The sequence below is a fragment of the Astyanax mexicanus genome, chromosome 1 (genome assembly GCF_023375975.1).
Source record: "Astyanax mexicanus isolate ESR-SI-001 chromosome 1, AstMex3_surface, whole genome shotgun sequence".
In the NCBI taxonomy this organism is placed as follows: domain Eukaryota; kingdom Metazoa; phylum Chordata; class Actinopteri; order Characiformes; family Acestrorhamphidae; genus Astyanax; species Astyanax mexicanus.
Window position 1 is genome coordinate 82914972 of NC_064408.1, and position 25058 is coordinate 82940029.

General features: G+C 37.3%; 2 protein-coding genes across 4 annotated transcripts in view; one reads left to right on the forward strand and one right to left on the reverse strand.

The window, feature by feature from the left end:
* Positions 1-400: 400 nt before the first annotated feature.
* reps1 (RALBP1 associated Eps domain containing 1) lies at positions 401-18636 on the reverse strand. 3 transcript variants are annotated; one of them, XM_007255418.4, is made up of 20 exons: positions 17976-18636; positions 14869-14992; positions 13504-13697; positions 12409-12565; positions 10615-10739; positions 10011-10173; positions 9179-9242; positions 8704-8858; positions 8163-8284; positions 7148-7225; positions 6637-6724; positions 6024-6122; positions 5810-5882; positions 5174-5304; positions 4999-5066; positions 4556-4729; positions 4129-4215; positions 2544-2692; positions 2327-2432; positions 401-1879 (listed from the first exon to the last, which is right to left on the reverse strand). In XM_007255418.4, the coding sequence occupies exons 1-20, from the start codon at positions 18126-18128 to the stop codon at positions 1811-1813; spliced, it is 2379 nt and encodes a 792-aa protein (XP_007255480.2). In that variant the 5' UTR covers positions 18129-18636; the 3' UTR covers positions 401-1810. The 3 variants fall into 3 exon arrangements, with proteins under 3 accessions (XP_007255480.2, XP_007255479.2, XP_007255482.2); XM_007255417.4 differs by having other exon boundaries at positions 7148-7228; XM_007255420.4 differs by lacking the exon at positions 7148-7225.
* Positions 18637-24286: 5650 nt separating this feature from the next.
* Positions 24287-25058, forward strand: part of bcl11bb (BAF chromatin remodeling complex subunit BCL11B b) — a 37129-nt gene continuing 36357 nt past the window's right edge. Inside the window, exon 1 of the mRNA XM_007255421.4 lies at positions 24287-24998. Within this exon, the coding sequence (XP_007255483.1) occupies positions 24935-24998 (64 nt within the window). The 5' untranslated portion in view covers positions 24287-24934. The remainder of the gene's footprint in view (positions 24999-25058) is intronic.

Below are 25058 nucleotides of genomic sequence, written 5' to 3' on the forward strand. Positions count from 1 at the left end.
TTATGACATTTTGAAGACATTTAAAATCAACACAAATTAATTATTTTTCTATAATATCACCAAGGACATAAACCTTGTTGAATCTTATCTAAAAAGGGTCAGTATGGCTACAGGTTTTTCATTTCAGCCAAGCAGCAGCACAGGACATCATTCTTTGAAGACTAAGTAACTGTTTAAACAAGTGAAATCAGGTGTTAGGCTGAATATTTAGAATGAAAGGGCTGCTGGCTCTTCACAGACAAGATTTGGCACCAATGACACAAACCATTTTTGGTTGTCTTGGTCATCGCAACATCATGATACATAACAATATTACACTTGTAGTATTACTACAGACATACAAACAGTGCTGAACAGATCCCACACATGAGAACAGTCAGAATTCACAACAAAGGAAAGGTTATTAAAATATTGTGCCATTTTTATTTTGTGTAAAAATCACACAGCTGCTAGTTCATTCTGCAGAGATACATCCATGCAGTTAAACATCTATGATCCCACAGCCATAACATAAGCAAATTAAATAGAATATTTGCTGTTAGTCAGCAATTAATGCAAATTTACATATGAGACCAAAAGGTGTGTATCATACAATGTACAACAAACTCCTTATACAGTACATCGACCTGAACAGCAGGAAAAGAAGGCTCACCTTGATTCAGAATGGAGAGGAGGATACATTAGTGTGAAAACCTGAACGACGGGAGTAAGGCTTCGAGGACGGGGAAAGAAAAGGGGAACGTTGGAGAAAACAGAAAACAAAATCAAACAAACGAGACGAATCAGAGTTACAACGTAAAAGTCATACGAGTTAAGATAATACATATACAAATCAAGTGGTTCGATTTTAAGAGCTGTTTTATATCAAATAAGAACACAAACAACATGCAAAAATAGTGTTACAGGGGGAAAAAAAGAACAGACAAACAAAGGAAAGCCAAGGGGAAGAAAGTGCAGTCGCGTTACATTTCAGGTTTCACATTTATAGCTGATGTCACAGGAAAGCTTGATTCTGAAGCATGACTCAATCAGATTGTGCACCATGTGAGGCACAGGACAGGCAACATGTTCTTATGTGTGTGAGGGGCCACCAAAATCTGTTTTACTGGGTCAATGTCTGCGCAGGGTAGAAAAACTCATTTCATTATACCACAGATGTTAAAAGAAGAAAATAGAGCAGTCTTTGATGCATTATGCCGTATATTTGTAACCGTTGCTCACGCACACGCATACACACACACACAAAAACACATAGATGTGTCCTCCGCTGGCTTGTTGGAAGGTTACATGAAATCTGAACGAGTGCTTAGCACAACCACTCATTCTGAAACAGAGCATGATCTCCCCTTAATCAATCCTCCACTCCACCCGCCGGCACCCCAAGTAATTATTATTAAACCACATCTGGGTGCCACTGCAACTGCTGGAGCATTACCATGTCCACAATACCCTTATTGTGAGTATAGGTAAATGGGTTTTGAACAGCGCCCCCTCTGCCCCGTAAGAGCAGTGGCAGGCCCCGTGCTGCGGGATTGTGGTAGAGGAATTGGCGTTCACAATTTCCACTCTGTTTCATCAAAGTGCCAAATCTATTATGTTCCTACCCTCTAACTCTCAGAACATCCCCTCTCTCGTGTCAGGAAGGGATGTGTGAAAGTGATGTGGAAGGAAGCAGCAGATTCCCTCCTCACACAGGCAGAGGGAGGGCAACAGGCGCAGGAGGAGGGGATACAGGGCTGAAATGTGCGTCCTCCCGGGGGATCCGCTGGACTTTTTTCCTGATCACTTCAACAACTTTTCCTTCACATGGTTACAAATGAGAAAACGGCCTCAGCTGCTCCAATTGGACCTCCAGTGATATCCTCTCCTCTAGCAAGTCCTGAAAATGAGAAACAGACACTGAAACACACTTCTGAAACTTTTCAAACAGTACATAAAAAACTTTCTGTAATTTGGACTAAACATTTATTTACTTACTTCAGTTTCAGTTAAATAGACTAAATAAAATAGCAACAAAAAATTTACATTGACAAAACCATACAACCACTTAACTTTCACTGACCAGATATACTTGGAGTGATGCACATTCTGAATATCCCCTACTCGGTGCTGCATTGGTTAATGTATTACACTGGTATATGTGTACTTAAAAACCTTGGTTTCATGTTAATATCAAATAATATTGTAATTTTGTTTTATAATTATTAATCCTGGCCTTTTAACAAGACACATTTTGATTGGATTGGATCTCCACCACACCTTGGCCATGATTAAAAATTAAGATTAATAAGTATCTGTAGGACTGGTAAGACTTGGTCTAACAAACCTTCAACTGCTGCTGTAATTCACTGTTGAGTCTGGCCAAAACCGTGTTTGTCTCTTTGTTTCTTCTAATGGAGGCCTGAATAGCCTTCTTATCCTTCCCAACAGACCTATTATGAAGAAAATAAAAATGAAAACATATGAGCACAGACCACTGCCACCTTGATCAAATTCAGATGCGTCATTCAGCTGAATAAGCACATTGTTTGTTGTCTGTGTACCGTGGAATTGAAGGCTGAGTTGCTAGGACAGTGGCAACAAGGCCAGATTTCTGTGGGTGGTCCTCCATTTCAGGTCTGAGCTCATCTTCTGACTTGAGCCTCCGTCTGACTGGTTTGGGAGGGGGAGCAAGAGGAGTGGATCCTTTGGCCTGAGAAAAAACAGAGGTCACAGTCAAACACTTGCAATCAGGACAACATACCAGGCATTCATTAGGAAAACAGAATCATATTAGTACTAGCAGATATTTGTATCAAAACAATTACGCTGAGTCACAAAATTCAATTATATCAAATTATAATAAATGTAATAGGTACATGTGAAATGTCAAATATTGCCATTTAATGATGTTATGTAATAACAAAAGTTTGGGAGAAGGACCACGCCCAAACTCTACGTTCTAACTCCACCCTGTATCAATCAACCGACCTATAAATACCTGCCCTAACTAACTACCTCTCAAGGCAAAAGTTCGCAACCCACCTCCTCCCCAACAACCCCCTTTTCTACTCTTCCACTTCTTATTAAATAAAAAAGGGGGGATATAACTGCACGCTTCTTCAAGCACGCAGTTCAGAACTCCAGCCCAAATTTCCCTGAGTTCCCTCCCCTTTTTCCTTCTTCTTTCTCTACTTCTTTAGGCGTGGTCTGCACTTAGCAAACTTATCTAAGCACCCCTATTATGTATTTGTAGTGCTGTCAAATACCTTTTGATTGATAAATTTTCATTAATTAATCATAGACAAAATTACTGATCTAAAATGAACTCTGATTTATCACCTTTGACCCGGTACGTCATTATCAGTATATATTGCAGGCACTAACGTAACGGAGGCAAATGAAACTTTGTGAAGCAGCACCACAACAGCGATACTCAGCCCCCTAAATGGCGCGTTTTCTCAACTACAAGTAACCTAGTACAAAAGAGGAGGGAACATTAAAGACCAATTGTGGTAAATAAAGACAAAACTGTAACTGTTATACATAACTCAGCTTATTTTGTTTAAAACTATATACAAAGCCATTGGGAAAACACATCAATAATAGTGGATTTTAAACACACACACACACACACACACACACACACACAGAGATATTACACTGACCTCTATATGAAGAGGGAGGAAAGAAAACCCTTAAAATAAGTAAAATACTAACCTACAATGGCCGCACATAACATGATTCAACAACTCTTGTAGTAAATCTTTATGCTTCTGCAGCCATTCCTTATCCCCAGTGCTTACATTATGCCAGTATAACATACAGTAGTTTTAAAAGTCGAATGTTGGAAGACTCCTAAATAAATCTATCCAGTCTCTAATTGTACTTGACTTGACTTTGTTGATCCTTGCTGTTGAGTGTTTATATTCTGCGAGCCAGAACTTTGTAACCTAATGCAAGATAATACACAAACTATTACCACAAAATCAATTATTGCATAATCTTTTTAAATAACCGGATTCCACTTTTTAAAATAAATGAACTTGGATAATCACATATATTTCTACACTTCTGCAAGCTTAACAATCACCTCAGCCGGGGGGAAAGTATGAATGAACGTACAGGTGTGAGGTGAGAGATACATACGGAGTTCACAGTGGCTGTAGTTTGCTCTGGCTGAGTTTCACTCATTACTGCTCTCATAGCTCCAGCAGCATCTGCAGTCTTCTCCACCTAAAATGGAACAAAGCAGCAGCTTCAGACACTGAGAACAGCAGAGTACTCCACTGCTGACTGATGAGGCCATAGATAACAGGCCATTTCTTCCAGGCAGAAAGAGGGGACTGTCTAGATTTGACACTGCAGTCACAAACTGAACACTGAGCACTAGTCAGTGCTACACTAATACCACTCACTCATCTGCTTAGTACGTTACATTGTTATAATTTACAATTCAATTTTCACTTGTTATGCATGTTCATTTAAAATCATAAGACAAAACCTTAGAAAAGATCAGATGTATTTTTTTTTTAGCTGCAGAAGAAACTGCATGATTGTTCAGTATTCAACTCACCTGCACACTCTCCTGCTGTTTGTCTCCATCTTCTGGTGGCTTCTCAACAGCAAAGGCCTGGAACTGACTAAAGTCTGCAAAATTGGGCTGCTCTGGTATTTGCTGCGGTGAAGTGCTGGTATGAGTTGGAAGACTGTCTCCATCTACTGAACGATGCCCATGTGGCACTGAAGTCTGACCATGGGAGAAACAGACATATATAAAATATTTATTCATTTGGGAACTACCAGATAATTCAGATTTTGTCAATGATAATGAGTAAGAACAGAAAAATGATTTGACAGTGTACCAAAAAAAACAAAAGAAAAAAAAAAACATTTCAAGTAGATGAATTTAAGAATAAAATAAGTCAGCAAGAAGGTAAATAACATTTGATCATTTATACAATAAAGAAAAAAAAAAAAAAAAAAAAAAAAAAACAGAAGCTCAGCTTAAAGATGTACCTGTGTGGCCAGTGGCCGAGGAGGCACGGCAGGAGGAAAGGCCACTACTCCGGCCTGCTGCTGAGTCCCTGAGAAATATTAAATATTACAGTTAGTAACGGACCTGTTTCTGATCAAACTATTCAATTTTTAAATAAAGGCAACTAAATACCCTTGTTGTAAGTTTTGTGCGTACCTGCAGGGACAGCAGCAAAGTTTCTGTTCATGTCTAAGGATGAGGAACGTGAATGTGATGCGTGGGGGCGGGGAGGGGGTGGTGGGGGAGCTACGACTTTCAGTCCTTCAGGAGACGTCCCAGAGTGAGACCTGGAGAACACACCCAACGTTCAAAACAAAAACCAGCACTATGCTTACTACATACATTAGGGCTTAAAACACTGCTGTACAACCATTTTATTCCTACCATCTATTTTTTTGGCAAAACTTTATTGATAAATATGACTATTTGCATGAATAAGGCACATTTACAATAATTTATATTTATGGCCCCCTTTCCATCTTTTCCCTCATAACAATTGTGTAGTTTCTCCACTATACAACCAAACATTACATAGTCTTGCTTCTATCGTTAGTTAGTTTGCTTTATTTATTCCCCCCCTACACTTATATCCAGATATTTATGAATTATTGTCTACACATAAATATTAAAAATGTCCAACAAAATGTTAGTCTGTGAATTTTTTTGTCACTTACAATGCCATTATGATGAATTTTTGATAATTGATTACTTTTAAGGATACAGAGAAATATTAAACCCCGAAGCAAAATACAACGCAATCCACTGATGTATAATAATAATAATAATAATAACCTCTGTCTGGTTACAGCACTTGAAATGGGTTCTTGATCAGATGTGAAGGAATCGGAGCTGCTATAGCCATCACCTGTTTAAAAAGTAAAAATAAAAAAAAGGTAAGAGGAAAACATTGCTGAAAGTCTAGGCATATTATTTTACGTTGCTCTCTGCCATTACAAAATTCATTTAAGAAGAGTAATCAAGAAACAAGCTCATAGTTGCCACTTACCTACAGTGGTGACAGGAAATTTAATTGTGGCGGCTAGTTTCTTCTCCTCCGACAGTTCAGGTTGTTTAGGCATTAACGGACTTGTTGGATGTGCGTGGTCTGTGATTTTAGGAGGCAAAACACTGATTAATAATACAATTACAATCTCAGCACTGACCATCAGTTCTAACTAAGGCTGCAAGTAGAGCTGACACTTAGTGGAGCAGTTTCCCAGTCAAGGATTAAGCCTAAGCGTTGGACTACAGAGTTTTTTAAGAGGGGATTTCTATTAAAATCTATTCCACATCTAGGATTAATCCCTGTCCAGGAATCTGTCCCAAAATGTTTGTTAGTCAGTCAGCCAGTCAGTCAATGACCCTGGTGTCTTTCCCTACTCAGAGAGTCCTTTATCATGCAGCCGGATGCTGTTCACTCGATACTTTAGCCAAAATGTGCTTATGCCATGTATAAACTAAAACTATGAACCTTGTGTCTCTTTTAATAAATTTGCAGCATGACTAGATTACAAAAGACTGGTTACTATTTATTTAGAGGTTGGACATTATTATTGTTTCTTACTAAATAACACAGACCAATGAGATCAATGGAAACTACACTAAAACAAAAGACTTACCACTCCCAGTTCTCTTCAGCTCCATCTCCTGCATGTGTATCTTGCTAGGAGTCATACGGATGGGAACAGGATGAACTATTGCTGTATCCTGGAAAATATTAATACATCAGCCATCACTCCAGTAAAAATCTTATTTTAACCCTTAATAAATGCAATAAGCATCACAAACACATTACAGACCAATGTGTGGCAGACATTTAATAACTTGAAGAACCAGTGAATCTCATCACTGGATTTATTACATTTAATTCTTCTACAAATTCTGCTTACAAATGGCTATAGAAAAGGTTGACAGAAAAATACGTATTTACCACCTACACCAAGTCACATGAACCATGAAAGCGTGACAGAATTACTCATAAGCTAAGCAAGCAAAACAAAAAAAGATTGTATAGTGGCCACTGTTGCAGATGAATTTGCAATGAAAACATGCACTTTCCAGACAGAATCCCAAGAGTACGGGGTTAATGAAAACCATTAATCATGAAAGAGCACTAAGTGATTGACTTACAGGGTCAGCTGGTGCAATGTTAGAATCAAATTGGGTCAGAGTTTGTGAGCTTGAGGAGCGTTCGCTAAAAGTCTCCCACTGCTGGAGAGACAGAGCAGAGACATGTCAGCATGTCACAAAACCTGGGAGCCTAGAGAATAACTACAGCTTCCAGTTTCCAATCGACAGAGAAGAATGAAGATATATGCGTATAAACAAACACTTCATTATATATATAAATATAAAAAACACAATTACAATTCATACTTTGTACAAAATCCCTTTTGTTTGGGTACACACATTTGTATCTCTGTTTCTTTAGACAAAACAGGTACCAATACTAACACCAGTATACAGCTTCCCAAAATGCATCAACTAGCATGGCAAAAAGAAAAAAAAAAAATCACTTCATATTCCAGTCAGTGTTTCTAACAACTTAGCTTATGAAAGAAAAAAACTGCTAAATAATTTAATATAACTTGAACAATAAATAATGTATCTAACAATAATGTCTAAGAGCACTTTGAAATCTAAATACATTTTTCTCAGCACATTTATGCTTTGCATGTTTTGAAAACGTGATCATTTAGCAGTCATTGTGGCATTACCATTTTATAAAGTTACAAAAAAAATCTACACTATCGATTCTTTTGGAATGACTGTGTACTATTTTGTAGACAATAAAACTTACATAGATTAAAACATAATAAAAGACCTTAAACTCATTTAACTGTATACAATTTAATACATGTTCAAATTACAGACTGTGTTTATCCATTTACAAAGAACACATTATACTTTTTTTTAGGTAACCTGTAGGCATTCTTTTTGTCATCTTAAAAATACAAGCCACTCAGCTTATCCTTTTGACCACATCCAAACTTTAACATCAATTTTTTACTGAATTTATCTCATATACATTACTACTAAAAACCTAAACTGTCTTTTTTTTTTAATTATTTCAAACTTTCAAACTGTAATGTAGTTTTTGTAATGTAGTCTGATCTGTTAGTGGGTGGGTTGGGGCAATCCAAACCTCATTGCTCTGGTTGAGTTCAGGCCAGGTCTGGTTCAGGGAAGGCATGGAGGGGGATTTATTGGGCGTCACCTCCACTGGCGAACCGGAAAAGCCTACCTCTGGTGCAGGTTCAGGGACTCCTGAAAACAAACACACATAAATATTGTATCATTTTCTGTATACAACTACTGCAGAATTTTTTTGCCAATAAAATACAAATCTCAGTAGCAGATAAAAAGGAAGTATTAGTACCATGCCAAATGCAAGGTGTGGGTTAGACAGGTATAATGCCCTTTTAATATTGAGCTGTGGTGTAATGGAACAGTGTTCTCTGGAATGATGGTGCTTTATTCAATACTTTGGGATGAGATGGGAAAAACAGAAAAAGCAGCATATTCTATTTTTCAATACACTTGATTTTGGTAGAATCAATGAATAAGCAGGAGTACCCAGAGCCTTTGTCTATATAGTGAAAGTTAAATGTTAACATTTAAAAAAATACCATTTCCTTTATTTTTTCAATAAGTGTCACAATTACAGGCTTTTGCTTTTCCCCTACCTGCTGAGTCATCCAGGTCAATAAGCTTTGGCATGAGGCTCTCAGGGAGCTTCTCAGGAAGGTCATAACCATTCTTTCTAGCAACCACAAGATGAAACGCTGCACAGAACTCGTCCAGGGTCAGTGCACCATCTTTATCAAAATCTGATAGCTCCCTGTAGGGCACAGAATGTACAGCTTTAGTTGACAAAACAAATTCAACATCAAATTTGAATTCAAAACTAGTAGTATACTTTGTGGTTTGCACAGGAAGCCAACTTCCTCCTGAAGACATGACTCAGTGAATGCAGTGAAAATAACACCACAAACACTTTAATATTTTAAAATCAACACTCCCTGAAAACAGCATTTTGAAGCAGACACATGCCTGTACAAGACCTTGGTTATGTATCTTTTTTTTGAACAGGCTTATGCAAGTCCACCATATCTACACACAAACAGTGAGGGACAAAGTAATCTCAGTAAAGCTACTTACCAAATGTGAGACAATTCTAGAATAGGCAGCTTTGACTTAGTAAAAAACTCCTTTGCAGCAGAGCCTGGAATGAAAGTAAACAGTTTAGGAGGTAAGTCAGACATTCACAACACAAATAAAAATTTATCAATAATTAATTACATCAACACAAACAGTATTATGGCTTAGAATACACTAACAACACATTGCAGTTTCTTTAGAGTTCTTTGCCTGGGCACTGGCCTGGAAAGTTCTAAAATTCCCCCTTTTGATTAACACGGGCCTTATAAATTGCGTAAGGAGGGGTCAAGAAGAAGGAGCATTGTACATAGAGCTTATGTAGTCAAAACAAATGTAAATGTTTCTATGTATAAAGCACTATGCAACATAGAAAGAAATACAAATAATGGAGTCAGAATTTGCTGCTGGTCAATAAATTCAATCATATATTATACACAAGAACACCGTTAGAAGAACATGGTTCCGTTATTGATTTATCTGTGAACTTCAGACACTGTATGGACTAGAAGTTGGACTGGAACTAGAAATATATATCACTCTCCAGGGAAGATTTACAAATGTTGCTAACATTTTTTAACAAATAAACACGTTCTGAACATATAACCAGCATTTTATTTAATTTATTAGATAAAAAATTTCATCTTTTTAATTATATAAAAACTTGCTTCATGCAAATGACTACAAAATGGCATGCAGTGAAAACACTAACTGGTTAGAAGGCTAATTTTCATATTGCAGCCTTCTGCGATATTAGTACTGCACAGGCTAATAACATGCTAATTATTATATTCTTCAGCCTTTATATACAGAGACTATTACAGTGTCTACTTACCAGGGATAAAACCTGTTAGATCAGGTTGAATAGTTTTGAATTGGTTAACATAATACTGTCTTTGCTCATCTGTGATTTTCCAGGGGTCATCGTAGCCACTGGCCTGTCTTTGGATTTCATTAGTTGTTGCAGCTGAAGCCACTGTTCGTACTGTTGTGCTCTCCTATGGTCAACAAATGCCAAAGCAATAGGAGAAGTAACAGGAACAAAATTAGCACACAGAGAACATAACAATAAAAACGGTATATGGGTGCCTTACAGCATTTATAGCAGTGCACACTCTTTTTAAATATGTTACACAGAGAGAAGAAGTGGACTCTATATGATAACTGATCATGTACATACAAAACAGTACATACAAAACAGCACTATCTTTAAATCTGACGACCAAAGCAATGTTAGGGACTGTTTCACCTGTAAACATTTGCTTAGCTCCCATGGATACTTGCTTTGTTTGCTACAGGTCTACCCCATCTGGGCTCAACAAATATTGAATCAAGTTTGTGCTGACCTGTTCATGTAAAAAATCTATCATACAGGAGCTTTACAAATAGGTAGGCTAGTGTGAAAGTTAACAGGTTAAAGGAGGCCTACGTTACACTACCTGAGCAGAAGAGGGATGCATTGCTGGAAGTGTGCTGGAGGGAGGAGTGTCAGTAAAACTAACCCAGCTTTCTTGAACTGGAGGTGGAGAGTGGGCTGACCAAAGCCCATCACCTGCTACTGGACCTGTTATGTGGACAGAAAATGAAAGATAAAATACAGAGATAAAGTTGGTTAGACATATTTAAATTCAAGTATTGCATCTAGGAGTATTTGACTTCTGAGCAATTGCTATGGCTAATATCGTTTTGTATTTTTAATATATTACATTACATTTGGCAGAAGCGACTTACAATAGTGAAGTACAATACAATATATACCCAATACAAAATGTCACACAGTAGAGGAATATTGTTTTGCAATTATATTTTGGAAATTTTAACTTTGGAGTTTTAATTTAGTCAAACGGGAGTGTATATCTGAATTAATACTATTCTGACTAGGGCAATGTCAATTAATAAAAAATTGTCGACTTGTCGTTAATTTGTAGTACTGGGGACACTCACACAGTTTATACTCAACTCGGCCTGCGTCTCCAAACGTGCCCAAACACAACAGTTTACACATTTCCTCACTAAATATCAGTACTTTCCACATTTAAAGGGCAATATTCTGGACATTTGAAGGACATTAATATTGCATATTTAGCAGTTTCTATTGTTTCGAAGCTAGAAACAAGAGCCATATTCACAAGCAGAGTTGGAGGGCATGGCGAATAATTGTTAACTGGTTTCAGCCCTAATTCTAATCAATAATCAAGGTCTAAGTAGCTGGGTCTCCAAATGTTCTTGATAAAGTGCTTTAAATGCAACTAAAACTCAACTGCAGAGAGTCAATATATGACAATTCATGGCATTCTACAAAGATAAAAAAATGTGTTCTAGCTCAAAAGAACATGCAGGTCTTTTCATAAAAATGCGAGATAGAAAAGGGGTGAGAATGACACACACGATTAACTATGCAAGGCTGATAACTAAACCAAAGAATAAAACCTCTCAATAATTTTAAAAGAATTTCTCTCAAACACCACCTCTTATCTTACAATCTTTATCTAAAGGCAAACTCTTAGCTGTGCTCTGCTGTTTTACCAAAACTGTTCCTCTGAAACTTTATGCTGACCATGTCCCACAGAAGCTAAAGAATGCTGCGTTGATCTGTGGAATGTGTCACTATCATTATCACAAACTGTGCTGTCCACTGTGAGTGATAATGTATTTTATGACATATACCCTGAAGACCTGCGACACTGCGGATTGAGGAATGTTAAAGAGCTGTGCAACATCCGAGATGAAACGTCCCATCTATCCGGTACCTATTATCAGACATTCATAATTCATTCACTTGTCAAATTGGCCAGTGTTCAGCCTCACTCACATAATAGCACCTGAGGTTAACATCAGGTGATTAATAAACATACTGCTATCCTATGACTTTTGGCAAGTTAGTGTATAACAACCATGTTTTCAGCAACAGGCTTTTAAAACTGACAAATAAATGAATAAGTAAAAAATATATAATATACTAATATATAATGTATAAAAATAATAATAAAAAACATTACTGTTAAGTTATTTTCTTGTTATTGGATAGTTACAATATCATTTATTCTAGAATTTAAAAGGCTAAAAATAAATAAATCAATTAATATTTGTTAAAGAAATTCTTGAAATATTATTATTTAACATATAATAAAAATGTGAATAGGGCTAGCTATTGCAAACTATATAACAGCAGCATACATTCACTATCAGAATGGCAGAGAAAACACCCTGTGCTCCTTTTGGTCACTGTGTACCTGATTGTGCTTCTCTAAATGGTGGCCATGAGGCTCCTGCCACAGTAGGCTGGCGCTCCACAGCGCCACCGCTGGCCTGCCGCTTGTGCTTTCTCCATGCGTGGGGTGAGGTGGGTGGGGACTGATGAGGGGAGACTACAGGAGACGTGGTGTCTGGCTGGGGTCAGAGAGAAGTACAACAGCAATTATCAATAACCATTATCTATGCCTTGTGCAAGGACATACACCCAAACCGGTAACTCGGCTGGGTGTGGCGTGAAATTACCAGAAACATTCAAACGCTCGGTTTACAGGACTGAAGCATTTAAAACTGACAATTGACGAAGAGGGAACAAAACAAGCACATATATAATGATTTGGACTATACAAATATTAGGAAAATATTAGAAATTACTGATAAACATAAGCTACAAAAACTTTAATTGTTAACTACAGACAATTACGAAAAAAAAAAATCATTACACTATCCAAAAAAAACACAAATGTTCATTAGGTGTCCCACGCTCCCTACGAGCAATATTTTAAATGATCATGAGACAACAACAGTTATAGAATTTTTCTTTAATCAATGATTAAATGAATGAAGCAGGTTTTAAGTAATGGGCACAAAATATAGAAGACAATTAAAACATATTCTAGTAAATCTGTGATCATAACAGAAATTGTTTAAAGACTGGTTTGTGCTGATTTGACTAAAACGAATAATTTTCCTCACTAATACAAATGTCTTAATTAATCAATACACCCACAGGTTCTCATCTGAAGCTGGCAAGGATGTGTACAGCAAAATATAGAATATGTAAATAGAATATTTACATATTGCAAAGGCCATAACCACAATAATGATTAAAACAATATTAACACTTGGTACAAACATTTAAAGTGGCAACTTACTGAAGAAAACAATTCGTGGCTATGTTTACCTGCTGAAAACTGTGTTTATCCTAAAATCTAAACCCTCCTGCTCTCAGTTTATGAACCACAGATCCTGGCCGTACACTCTCAGCATCTAGTATCAGAATGCAGAATCTCACAGGTATGATTAGTTGAGAGCTCAGTTGACGTCATTAGCAAAGATGTGAGCATTTAACTGACCTGAGGCTCAACAGTGGGCACACAGGGCTGTATGACTTCATGGGTGGACACTTTTTTGGTCTGGACTCTGCCTGGGGGTCTGGGGATCACACTGGTGTATGGTCCCTGGTTTTCTGTGTCTGGATACATGGCAGCGTGCCTGGCCTCCTGCTCATTCTTGCCCACCACAAAACGTGGCAGAGGCAAATCTTTCACTGAAAATCAAACACAGTAGGGACAAACATAATTACATATTTGGAGTTATAATCAGGTAAGTTAAGTAATTAGTAAATAATGTTTTTAAAGTACTGATAAAGTGAAAAAGAAGCACATTGTGACACATAGTAACATAATTAATACAATACCCATGCATGTCTTGACAATGTCCAGCCCTACTAAATGCCAAAATGTGACTGGAAAACCTCTCTGCATAGTGTACTGACAGTAGAGAAAATAAAACCTTTTTTGTATTATCTGTTTTATACCACAATTCTGAGCTGCTATGTAATTGGCTGAGAGGTCTTCTATGAGAGCCGTTATCAGCCGGTAACGCACTGAAACCGGAACCTTGTGGCCTCGTGCCTACGACCACGGCACAGCAGTGGCAACATTACGTGGTATAGCACTCATGTATTATTGCTTAATTTTAGCTGAATATACCCACCCAAAATAACAGCACTTAAAATATCATCAAGCTGCTGATGCATTTTTAACAAAGTTAGTTAACAGACTTGATATTTAATTGACATTTGAGTGTCTTTCATACTATCAGGAGTATACAGATGTAAATATCTGCATGTATTACACGTACAATATAAAATGTATCTTGTGGACAAGATTATACATTTGTGTCAATAAAAAAACTATCATATATCTATCTTGTATTTGACATTTATCTTATTTCCATATTTTAATGCCTATACAGATATATATGGAATATATAATTTAATTTTTTTTTCATCATTAATAACTAACTGCTATAGTGTTGACTGTGTTGATCCTCCCGAGCGAATTTGGTCCACCAAGATGATATGTCATGTCATCTATATTATGACGGTAAAACCCTTGCAGTTTAACACCAGTTTATTCACACAGCAGCACAGTAAACCAGGTTGATAAAAGCTCATTTCCCAGTCTCTAAATACAGGCTTAGGAGCTTGCAAACTAGTGACTAAAACACTTGCAGCAGAGACTACAAAGATTTTTAACATTGTGACAACAAAAAGCCTCCTAAAAAAAACTGTATTTAAGCTGAAGCATCAGTGTGGACCACAGGGCTGGAAGCAGATAGCTGAAAACAAACAAACAAACAAACAAACAGTGGAGTGGACCTAAGCTATGATTCTGAAGTGCTCATTTGAAATAACTGATCTTTTTTTTGCTTACCACTGTTTAGACTCTCCACACGAAGGGGCAGTCCAGACTGGGCTATTGCAATTAGTTTCAGGGCAATGTAGAACTGACTCCGACCAAAGTGACCAAGACGGGTGGCACCACAGAGTTCAGTGATCTAAAACAATCAATGAAGAGACAGACAATTTAGCACAACAAGTTGCCTCTAATAAAGCATAAAGTATGTTTACAAATAAATGGATATACTTTGTGTTTTTTTTGCCATTTGAGAGCATTACTATAGGTCCATTAATAATTAAATACTTATTCAATATAGGATTTACAAAACAATGTCTGTTTTTTGAAAACAACTTTGGCAAGTCACTCTATTATCACTGATGTTGAAGTGTCAAGCTAGACAGTTCTCACATGATTGCTTTTCACATGTCCAAGCAACTGTCAAGTCAGCAGATGATACAATCTAGTAGGAAGGAATAATGATGATGATTTTGAATTCATATAACTATAAGATAAGTGTTTACACATATAATCAACCACAGACAGATGTTTATATTTGACTAATATGTAAAGCTGATATTTAATTATCTAGTTATTAAACTCCAGTATAACAAAATATTCATTATACAGTGCATTTTAATGCCAGCATTTTATTAGTTTTACTGCATTTGTAATTATACAGAATCAATGGTTCTGCTTTCTGTAATGCTGATCAAGATAGACTTATTTCTAAAAACTTTATAAATGTTTTTGTATCATCATTGAAGATCTATTCACAAAAGAAATACTGGATTCTCTCGTCTGTTACAACTCCTATAACAGTGTATGTCTATTTTCAAGTGTAACAAGTGTATTATAAATTAATACATAGACAAAAACCTGTAACAGTAAAAAGTAAAGGTAAATCTGATTTCTATTGTTGATGGTATATAACAGTGGGTATAAAAGTGTGATTAAGTTGGAAACCTGGAATACCTGCTACTTTATTTAATCAACTCTTACCATAAAGATATTATTCTGGACCACCCACAAAAACATGGAGTTAAATGTTAACATATTTGTTTGTGTCTAAGCTTTCAGGCATTATTCAACATCCTTCTATCAGCCAGATATAAACTATTTTATTTGGGCCCATGTTTGGCCACAAACGGACTTTGCTTGTTTATACAATACACTGTAGATGTCTAAGCTCGCTGTGAGATCTGTGTGATATGTCTAGCATAGCTGGAATTATCATAAGTGTGGTTAACCAGCTGTAACAGTATTGAGATATTATCAGCACTGCAAAGCTATCAAGCCTGCCAGAAAGCTTACTCTGAGCTAAAGCCTCATGCGAAGGTTTAGGCAACCTTGGTGAAACGGGTTTGTTTATTTTCTGCAAGCAAGTTATCATATTCTCTATAGAAAGAAATTCATATCTATTTAAATTGTATATAGGCAAATGTAAGTGCAAAATTACTTTGATTTTGCTGAATGTAACAAAGTGTGCCATTAGAAACATTTATTATTTGGGTTATTTACAACATTTGTGTTATCTGCAGCAGTAACACTTTCTAGCAACATTAACTAACAGTTAGTTAATGTGGTTGGTGTTGCAGGGTGGGTAACAAAAATGCTTTAATTTCAATAACTATGATTTGATTCCATGGCCATGAAAACACACCACATTACACCAACAACTAGCAATTTCCCAGACAGGGATTAAGACTAGTTTTAGACTACACAGCATTTAAAATGGTATTTTGTATTAAAAGAAAAATACAGTCTAAGACCAGGCTTAACTGCTGTTCTGGAAAAAGAGGAGTCCTTGGGCACATTAGTCAAGAGCATTAACTAAATATCATACTTCAGTCTAAGGGATGAAAGGTTAAAACATTAAAAATATCATATTAACACATTGTTCAACTTTCTCTAATGTAGTCAATGAATAGGGAGAGATTTGCTGCATTTTGACCCTGAATTCTGTCACAAAATAGATTTGCACTGCGTTTTGCTACCCCGCATTAATCCGACAGCTCCTGTAGCTACTTTAAACACCTTAAATATACACACTTCAGATCCCAAACACGTCTTTAGTCGATAGACTAGTGATCCTGGGCTCCTGTGTCAGTCAATCAGCTAGCTTAGATTTTTTTGGGGAGCCAGTCTTGTCATTACATCTAGCCAGCAAGTCAGTCCCTTTTAAAGCTAATGCTATACTGGCATTCCTCAAAACTGACACAACATTTAAATCAACCTATTAACCCCTTAACATGCCTTGACGAGTATACAGGCTACAGATGTAGGTGATAAAAACCTTTTTTTCTGCAGTAAAATAACTTATTTACATTCTGAAAATTTGAGAGATTTAAAAATATCCTATGGGACATTTGGAAAAGCTGCTTATTTTCTCTCTACTTAAGAATTACAGATCATTAACAGGAATCGAACTAAATTCTGCATGTTTGAAAATAGACGTAAATACTACACAAAAATAACGAAACTGAAGGTTTGGAGGACATAAACTGTTTAATTTGTATTCAGGAAAATATTATTTTAATATGAAGTTCAGTACAGAGACAATTTTATAATTGTATACATTATAGTTTGACATTAGCAGATTTACTTAAATATGTTTTTATACTTTCTATTACAATAACAATTTTGCCTTTCAGTAATGTTCTTTATCGATCATGAAAGCTTTTTATGTAATGATTGAATAGAAATCCTCAAGATTTAGGGGTGTAACTTAATGTCACGCAGAAAACTGACAAAAATCCTGGCCTGTTAAGGGGTTAAAACATCGAAAAGCAAGGTTTTACAGTTAGTTAGCAGTATACTTAAGCCAATGTCCTTTAAAAAAAATACAGCCTACACTTTTTAGCTAGTGTTCATTAAGTTAGCTAGTAAGCTAGCTAGTGTTTTCCCTGCTCTCAGCACACACCTAACCCAACTTGATCTAGCTAATCAACTGATTCACAGCCTGTCAGTAGGGGTTATTATTAAGGTGGGTGTGTTAGGTTAGCTAGCAAGTGTTCATATGAGGAAAAGCACTAATGTTGTGAGGGCAGTGGGCCTCCAGGAGCAGGAGCAGGGCTGAGAGACACTGCTAGCTCTTAAGCTGTGTGTGTGTGTATGAGACAGTGAGTCTGCGGAACTTGCACCTGCAGCACCACGTCGTTGGAGAGCTGGGCCGCCCGGAAAAGGTCGAGCACTTTCCCGTTGGAGGCCACTTTCTTGGTGTTGTCCACATCGCAGTAGATGAACAGATCCGAGTAGTATTTCTGCTCCACATCGGTCAGGGTCAGACTCTCCATGGTGGCATACAGCTGAACTACAGGAGACCGACAGAGAGAGAGCGGAGCGGTGTCCCAGAACTCAGCCTAGCGGAACCAGACCCGGACCAAAACACACCACTGAAGACGAGTTCTACTCCCCCGGCTACTCAGCTCACTCCAGACCCGCCCGGGTGAAATGTACGGACCGCAGAGCCGCGCTGTTCCTGCCTCTCTGTCCCCGTTAGTCTCCGCTGCGCTGCCGAGGCTGCCCGTTAGCTCATTAGCAGCGACAGGCTAACGGCAGGCTAACAGCTAATCAAACTCCTGGATCCGCGGACGGGCTCGGTCCTATTACTATCAGCCTCCCGCCGCCGCTCAGCGGTTCGCACTCCGCTCTTCTCACCGGGGAGCTCGTTTTCTAGCGGCGGAGCGAGCGGCCTGCGCAGGCGTCGGCTCTGGAGAGAAATGCGCGGATCTGTTTGTTAGTAAAGTTTCGAGCTCCTTCCCTCAGCAGCGCCGCCATTCCTGAGCCCCCCGACGTCACCGCGCAGTCATCAGCAGGACGAAGGACCCGGATGACGGGCCAACGGTAAAGGGCTGTGTCTCAAATCGACACATTGCTCGCATTATAGCAGTTAGTGAGTTGTGAAATGGTACACCGCCGTTAGAAGTGCATTTATTATGGTATCTGATCTGTGAACTGATTTTTCACAGTGTATTGTTTATCTTTTAGGTATTTTTACTCTAGCTTTTTATGTAATAATTCACTTTGTGTTATTCTAACAAAAAAAAATCCGTTTAGGATAAAGAAAGTTATATCTTAATAATCTTAATTTTAATTTAAAATTTCAAGCCTGAAATGAAATATATATATATATATATTTGTTTAAATCTAATCTTGTTATTCTGCCTTCAAGTTCTCTTCAGAGCTTAAACGTGTGAGGTGATTTTCCCAGCCAGCATGGTCGATTCGGGCACTTGGCATTCACTTGAGTAGTTTCTCAATACCAAGGACGCAAAACAAACAAAAAAATCACATGACATAACAGAATAAAACAGCTGTTTGTATCAAATAAAATAAGATTTGACAACTAGAGTACTATATTTCTTTCCTCCCCTGCTAAAAAACCCAGCTCAAGACCAGCTTCATCCAGAAAAAATGCTGGTTAAAGAGCTACACTACCAGCATTGGATATGTTTTTAAGAACTTTAATCAGAACTTTAAGAACTTTAATCAGACTTGGTAAACGTGTTCTTATGTACTGAACTGCAGTTTGTGCTCAGGTGTGGACTCGGCACAGTGCATTTGGGTTGAGTCCAGGCTGAGCTTGGTTACGGGTATAGCTTGACTTTGGTTAAAACTATGAATGCTCTGGAAATAACGTTTTTGTCATCAAAAGATATCATTTGTATCCTGTACTTATCTGTTTTTATGTATAGATGAGACCAAGCCATTAAAGAGATTTGACTAGTGTTCATGAGTAGCTTCTAAAAATCTAACATACCACCAGATAGTAATAATTCTTTGACTGATAGTTAATCATTTACCAAAGTTTAATGTTAAATGTTAAAACAAATTATGCTTGTATTTATTATTTTCATGGACAATAATTATTGTTTTACTTTGTTCAATTTTGGTTGGCAACAAAATGGTTAAGCCTTTGAACCGCCAAAAGGAAAAATGTCCAATGAGGATTCTTTTCCTCAGTGAAGTTTACATAGATACAGCCAAGTGAGCGCTCCCATTGGCTGGAATTTAACCAGCAAACCGAAGGCCAAATGTGTCAGACAGACCAATTACAAATTAGGTAGAGACAGTAGTTAACCAGTTCTACATTATAGTGTAGTAAAAACAGTTTCAGGTCTTTTTAACTTTCAAAATAGATATGCCTAACCCACAAGACAAGCAGTAGTGTAGCCACGATTTAGTCAGCTGTTAAAAAATCATATTAAACGGCATGATTTTAGACTGTGATTATTGCACAAACTGAATGCGTTGGTATTAGTTATTATTGCATTTTAAAAATGTGACACATTCTTAAATTAACCACTATGTCTATAGCCCTATATATAGGCTCACCGACTGATTTCAAGATTGAAGACACCTGTTATTTTCCGCAGAGCCATCATTTCTGTCCAGGCCTGTTTAATGAGTTTAATTTAGTTGAAGCATGGTTGAAAAGCAATGTGTGACTTCCATTAGTTCATTTCTATAGATTTTTAATTATTACTTTTGTCAGATTCAAGTTATTTCTGCGACCATTGTGTTTTTTTCTTTCATTACCAAGGGGGTACCAACAATTTTGTCCACGTGACAAAATGCTACCAGACTGCAATATTGGGCAAGGTCCACTAGATGGCTTCACAAAACACGGAAAATGTTCAGCACTGGTCAAAAGTTTGGACACATCTCCTCATTCAAAGTTTTTATTTTCTTACAATGTAAATGAACACTGACAATAAAGAAACACAAAAGGAATCAAGGTGTAAACCGTTAACAGTGTTAAACAAACCGAAATACTCAAAATACATTTAGGTGGGCTTTTATCTGATGTGCTGTTAACTTGCTGTTTCTGAGGCTGGAAACTAATGAACTGATCTTTGATCATCTTTGTGATTGCACTTGTGGATACTTTCAAAGTTTTGGATTTTTTTTTGGATGGACCGACCTTCATTTTTTCTTCGTATTCTTTATTTTACTTAGGTGAGTAGTTCTGGCAATAATATGAATAAGGACATTACTCAAATAGAGCTTATTTACTGTATATTAACTCTACCTCTTCACAACTTTAAAACTGATGCTCTCAGACACATTAAGAGGACAAGAAATTAAAGTATTTATCTTGCTACTTTGAAGAACCTAATATATAATCTATATTCTGGTGTGTTTAACACTTTTGGTTTACTTAATAATTCCATATGGATTTTTTTCATAGTTTGGTTGACTTCTTAACTATAATGCAGAATTAAAATTTAATAATAATAAAAAAAAACTGAATTAAAGTTGTGTCCAAAATTTTGACTGGCACTGCGGGTTTTTAATATATATATTTTAATATTTGAAAGACTAGTATATGCAAATAACGTAGCTACTAAAAATAGACGTGTTATCAAAGAAATAAGAGTTATCCTTAATAAACCTGTGAATCTCCAGAAGAGGGCGCTGCTGCCCATGGGTTCACTTTAATTGGCGACTGAAACGCTGACGCTGAAACTCGACTAAATGAATATCAGTGTTTCATCCATAACATAATTACATACGACAGAATTTTCACACTGTATGAAACTGAACTAGGGTTCAGTAAGTATCTTAAATGTTCAGAGTGTTTTAAATAATCGAATAAAATCGTCTGTAATCTATTATTTAAATAGATTATTTGGTATCATAAAATAGGCTCCACAGCAACATTCCTTATGGGAATAAACACCTGCAGTGCTGAATTAATATTCTTACAGAATTTAATTAATATGTATACAGTATTCTTTTAAATCCAGCTGTGCAATAAATTCAGGACAACAAGAGTTGCACGTTGCACGTCACTATATGCTTTATTGTACACAGTCTATAATGCATATGCTCATACATTTATATTTCTCATGAACACCACTGTTTTGCTTTAGCAGTAATCTAACCTATTATGTATATGTAAATATATATAGGCACAAATGAAGTGTATTTGGTGCTGAAAATGTTGATTAACTAAATATATTTGAGTTAAATATTAAAATAATGATAATCTACAATTGTTTTAGATTAGAAATATGTATTTTTTTTTTTCAAATCTGGCACAAATAGTGTATTGTATTGTATCTGTGTGTCAAAATGTATATCACAAAGTATCTTATATTTTTACATTTGATTATTGAGGGGGATGCATCCCATCTGCCTCCCAGTTTCTTGGCTCCTGCCTGTTCTTTAGCAGAAACAACAAAGAGGTCTATTCTGGTTCCCCAGATTTAAATTCTTTGAACTGTCATTGTTTCTTCTGAAATCAATGGTATTTAAAAGGAGCTTTTTACGTTTATCCTGCTTTCTCTACTGTCCAGAGAAGGCTTTATACTAAATTTTGAAGCATTGCTGTAAGAATTTAATTAAATTCCAAGATGTTTCGTGTTAGTGAGGCCAGGCTGTTGGATGATCACCACCTCATCTCATCCCCAACTCCGTAACTCATCCCAAAAGTTCTGGATGAGTACTCTCATTCCACTCAAGCTCAATGCTGTAGGGCTTTATTCTCCTCCTATTCTGTTGGCAGTAATTCTCAACAGGGGCACTGGTCAGCATGCTCATGGCAAGGCATCGTGAAGTTTTAACAATGCTTGGTAAGTTCCAGACTAATGAGACATACTATTTCTAAATATGTGTGATCATTTAACATTTGTCAATCCACAGTCTACCATCACATGTGCACCAGGAGTGTGTCATAGAAGGCATTACCACCCACATTGGACAGTGCCGTTGTTGATGAATGTAACTGGTGGCGTCTGGCTAGAATTTTCGGTGTAAACAAGCAAATAACATTGACAGAATTTAACATCCACACTTAATATAGGAGACCCACACACATTTTTTAGCTTGCATGGTGCACGGCAAGAGCCATAGGACACAATACTAGTTCCTCTACTTTGACGTGTGTTTAGCTTATCCCTTCTCTTAACTCATAGTTACAGTATTTTCCCATAACACAACCATACGTACTGATCATTCTAACCTAGTTCAGTTAAGATTTTCTTTTAACAATTTAAAATACATTCTGTGCTAGTCCTGGACTGCACAGAATTTTAAAATATAATTTTCTATTGTGGAGATTTCTATTCTCGTACTTCCTGTGTTGTTCAGGCATCCCTGAGACGTAAAACATTTTATTTTTATCAGTCGTGACCTGCTGCCCCCAAGTTTAAGTAGATACATTATAAATTAATGTTTAACATACATTTAATTATTGAGCATTTTAGGAGATATTCTAATTGTGCTTTTCGCTTCTGCCTTCTTATGTTCATTTTAATTGATTTAATTCTCCTTTGGGGTAAATGTCATATTATATTAATTATATCTTTATTTAGGAAAAGTGCAAACCCTGTATTATGTATTGTGACATTAATAATTCCCTGAGCTTGTTTTTTTTGTAAGCGTGTACTGTTAGTTTATGCTGTTTATTTCTTTTTATTTTAAATTGTAATTTGTAGCAATATACAGAAATGTAATTTAAAATAATGCAGCTCTGGTGCCTCATCTGTCGCCCCCTGGTGGTTTGGCTCACTGCGCTGCTCACCTCAACGTCACTACGCGCTTTAAGTTTAAATACACTGCCTCGCTACACACACACACACACACACACACACACTCTCTCTCTCTTTATCTGTCTGTCTCTCTCTATCTTTATATTTCTCTGTCTGTCTATCTGTCTGTCCCTTTTTTTCTTTCTGTCTCTCTCTAGCTCTTTATCTGTCTCTATATGTCTGTTTCTCTCTCTCTGTCTATCTATCTATCTGTCTGTCTATCTCTATATTTTTGTCTCTCTCTTTCTCTATTTTTCTATCTCTCTCTATAGTTCGGTCTCTATCTGTCTGTCTGTCTGTCTGTCTGTCTGTCTATCTATCTATCTATCTATCTATCTATCTATCTATCTATCTATCTATCTATCTATCTATCTATCTATCTATCTCAGAATGCTCCTGTCTTTCACCAAACTTAACCCTAACCTTGACCTCAGCAACTGAACCTGAACTGAATCTCCGAACAGCTACTACAGTAGTATATGTGTGTACACATAACAATAAATAAATAAATATATATATATATATATATATATATATATATATATATATATATATATATATATATATATATATATATATATATATAATTGGATTATTTGTTTAGCTATTTTTGTTCCATTGGGGACATTAAAGCTAAAAAAAAACTATCCTAATCATTATTATTATTATTATTTTATATTTATTAAATAATATATATATTATATATATATATATATATATATACATACAGACATTTATACATTTACAAACACGATATTAATTAATAATGTTTTATCCAAAAATGCAAAAAATGACACATTGCGACCCCCCAAACAGACAAACACACAATCTCACATCTACATAAAGCCATAAATCCCCCCACACCCCCCACCCGGAACACATATACTCCCCTACACCCCCCACTCACACACTCACACACACTCCCAGTCCCGGTCACACACTCGCACTCTCTCCTCTCGCACACGCGGGCTCGTACGCTACGTCACGGGCGGAGAACGCGTGGGGAGGGTCTGGAGGAGGCGCTGCTGGTTTCGGCGGGACGGAGGGAGCTCGGGCAGTGCGCGCGGGTGGCACACAGGAGAGAGGAGAGAGGAGCGCGGGATGGAGAGAGAGAGAGAGTGAGAGGAGCGCGCGCACACACCTCACCACACGCACACGCACACACACGCGCACTGCTCTGAGAGCTGATCTGAGACAGCAGACTACACACACACACGCACACAGATACTGAGAGAGAGCGCTGGGAGAGTTAACACGCCTGAACCTTCAGAGGAGCCTTCTACACCTTCTGCATCATCTTCATCACCAACATTATCATCAGCTTATGCCCCCTCTTAAAAAACCCCACCAGCAAACTGTCCACAAACTTTAGCCCTGAAACAGAGTGGAGCATCGCTGCTGCTGTTGCAGGAGCCTCTCACTCACTTTCCTGAGGAACAGCAAACTTCTTGAAGGAGAAAGAGGAGCACAGGGGACAGCAGCAACACCAACACAGAGCAAGAAGCACTTTCAAGACCCCCAGGTGCAGTCCCCCGTGCCATGCGAGGGTAAATGCTGGGGGCACAATGTCCCGCCGCAAGCAGGGCAACCCTCAGCACCTATCCCTGTCCCACAGGGAGCGAGCACAGCGTGAGTATCACCTTACTAGCTGTATGTTTACCTCCACATTACACACACTTTCTCTCTCAC

Bases quoted from the DNA above. Each gene is read 5' to 3' on its own strand.
- reps1 (XM_007255417.4), bottom strand. From the start codon at position 18,128: ATGGAGAGTCTGACCCTGACCGATGTGGAGCAGAAATACTACTCGGAT. The intron at 4,730-4,998 runs GTACATCTTTAA...TCCCATGGTCAG, and splicing joins CTCGGCCACTGGCCACACAG to ACTTCAGTGCCACATGGGCA. The intron at 4,216-4,555 runs GTGAGTTGAATA...GTTCCATTTTAG, and splicing joins AACAGCAGGAGAGTGTGCAG to GTGGAGAAGACTGCAGATGC.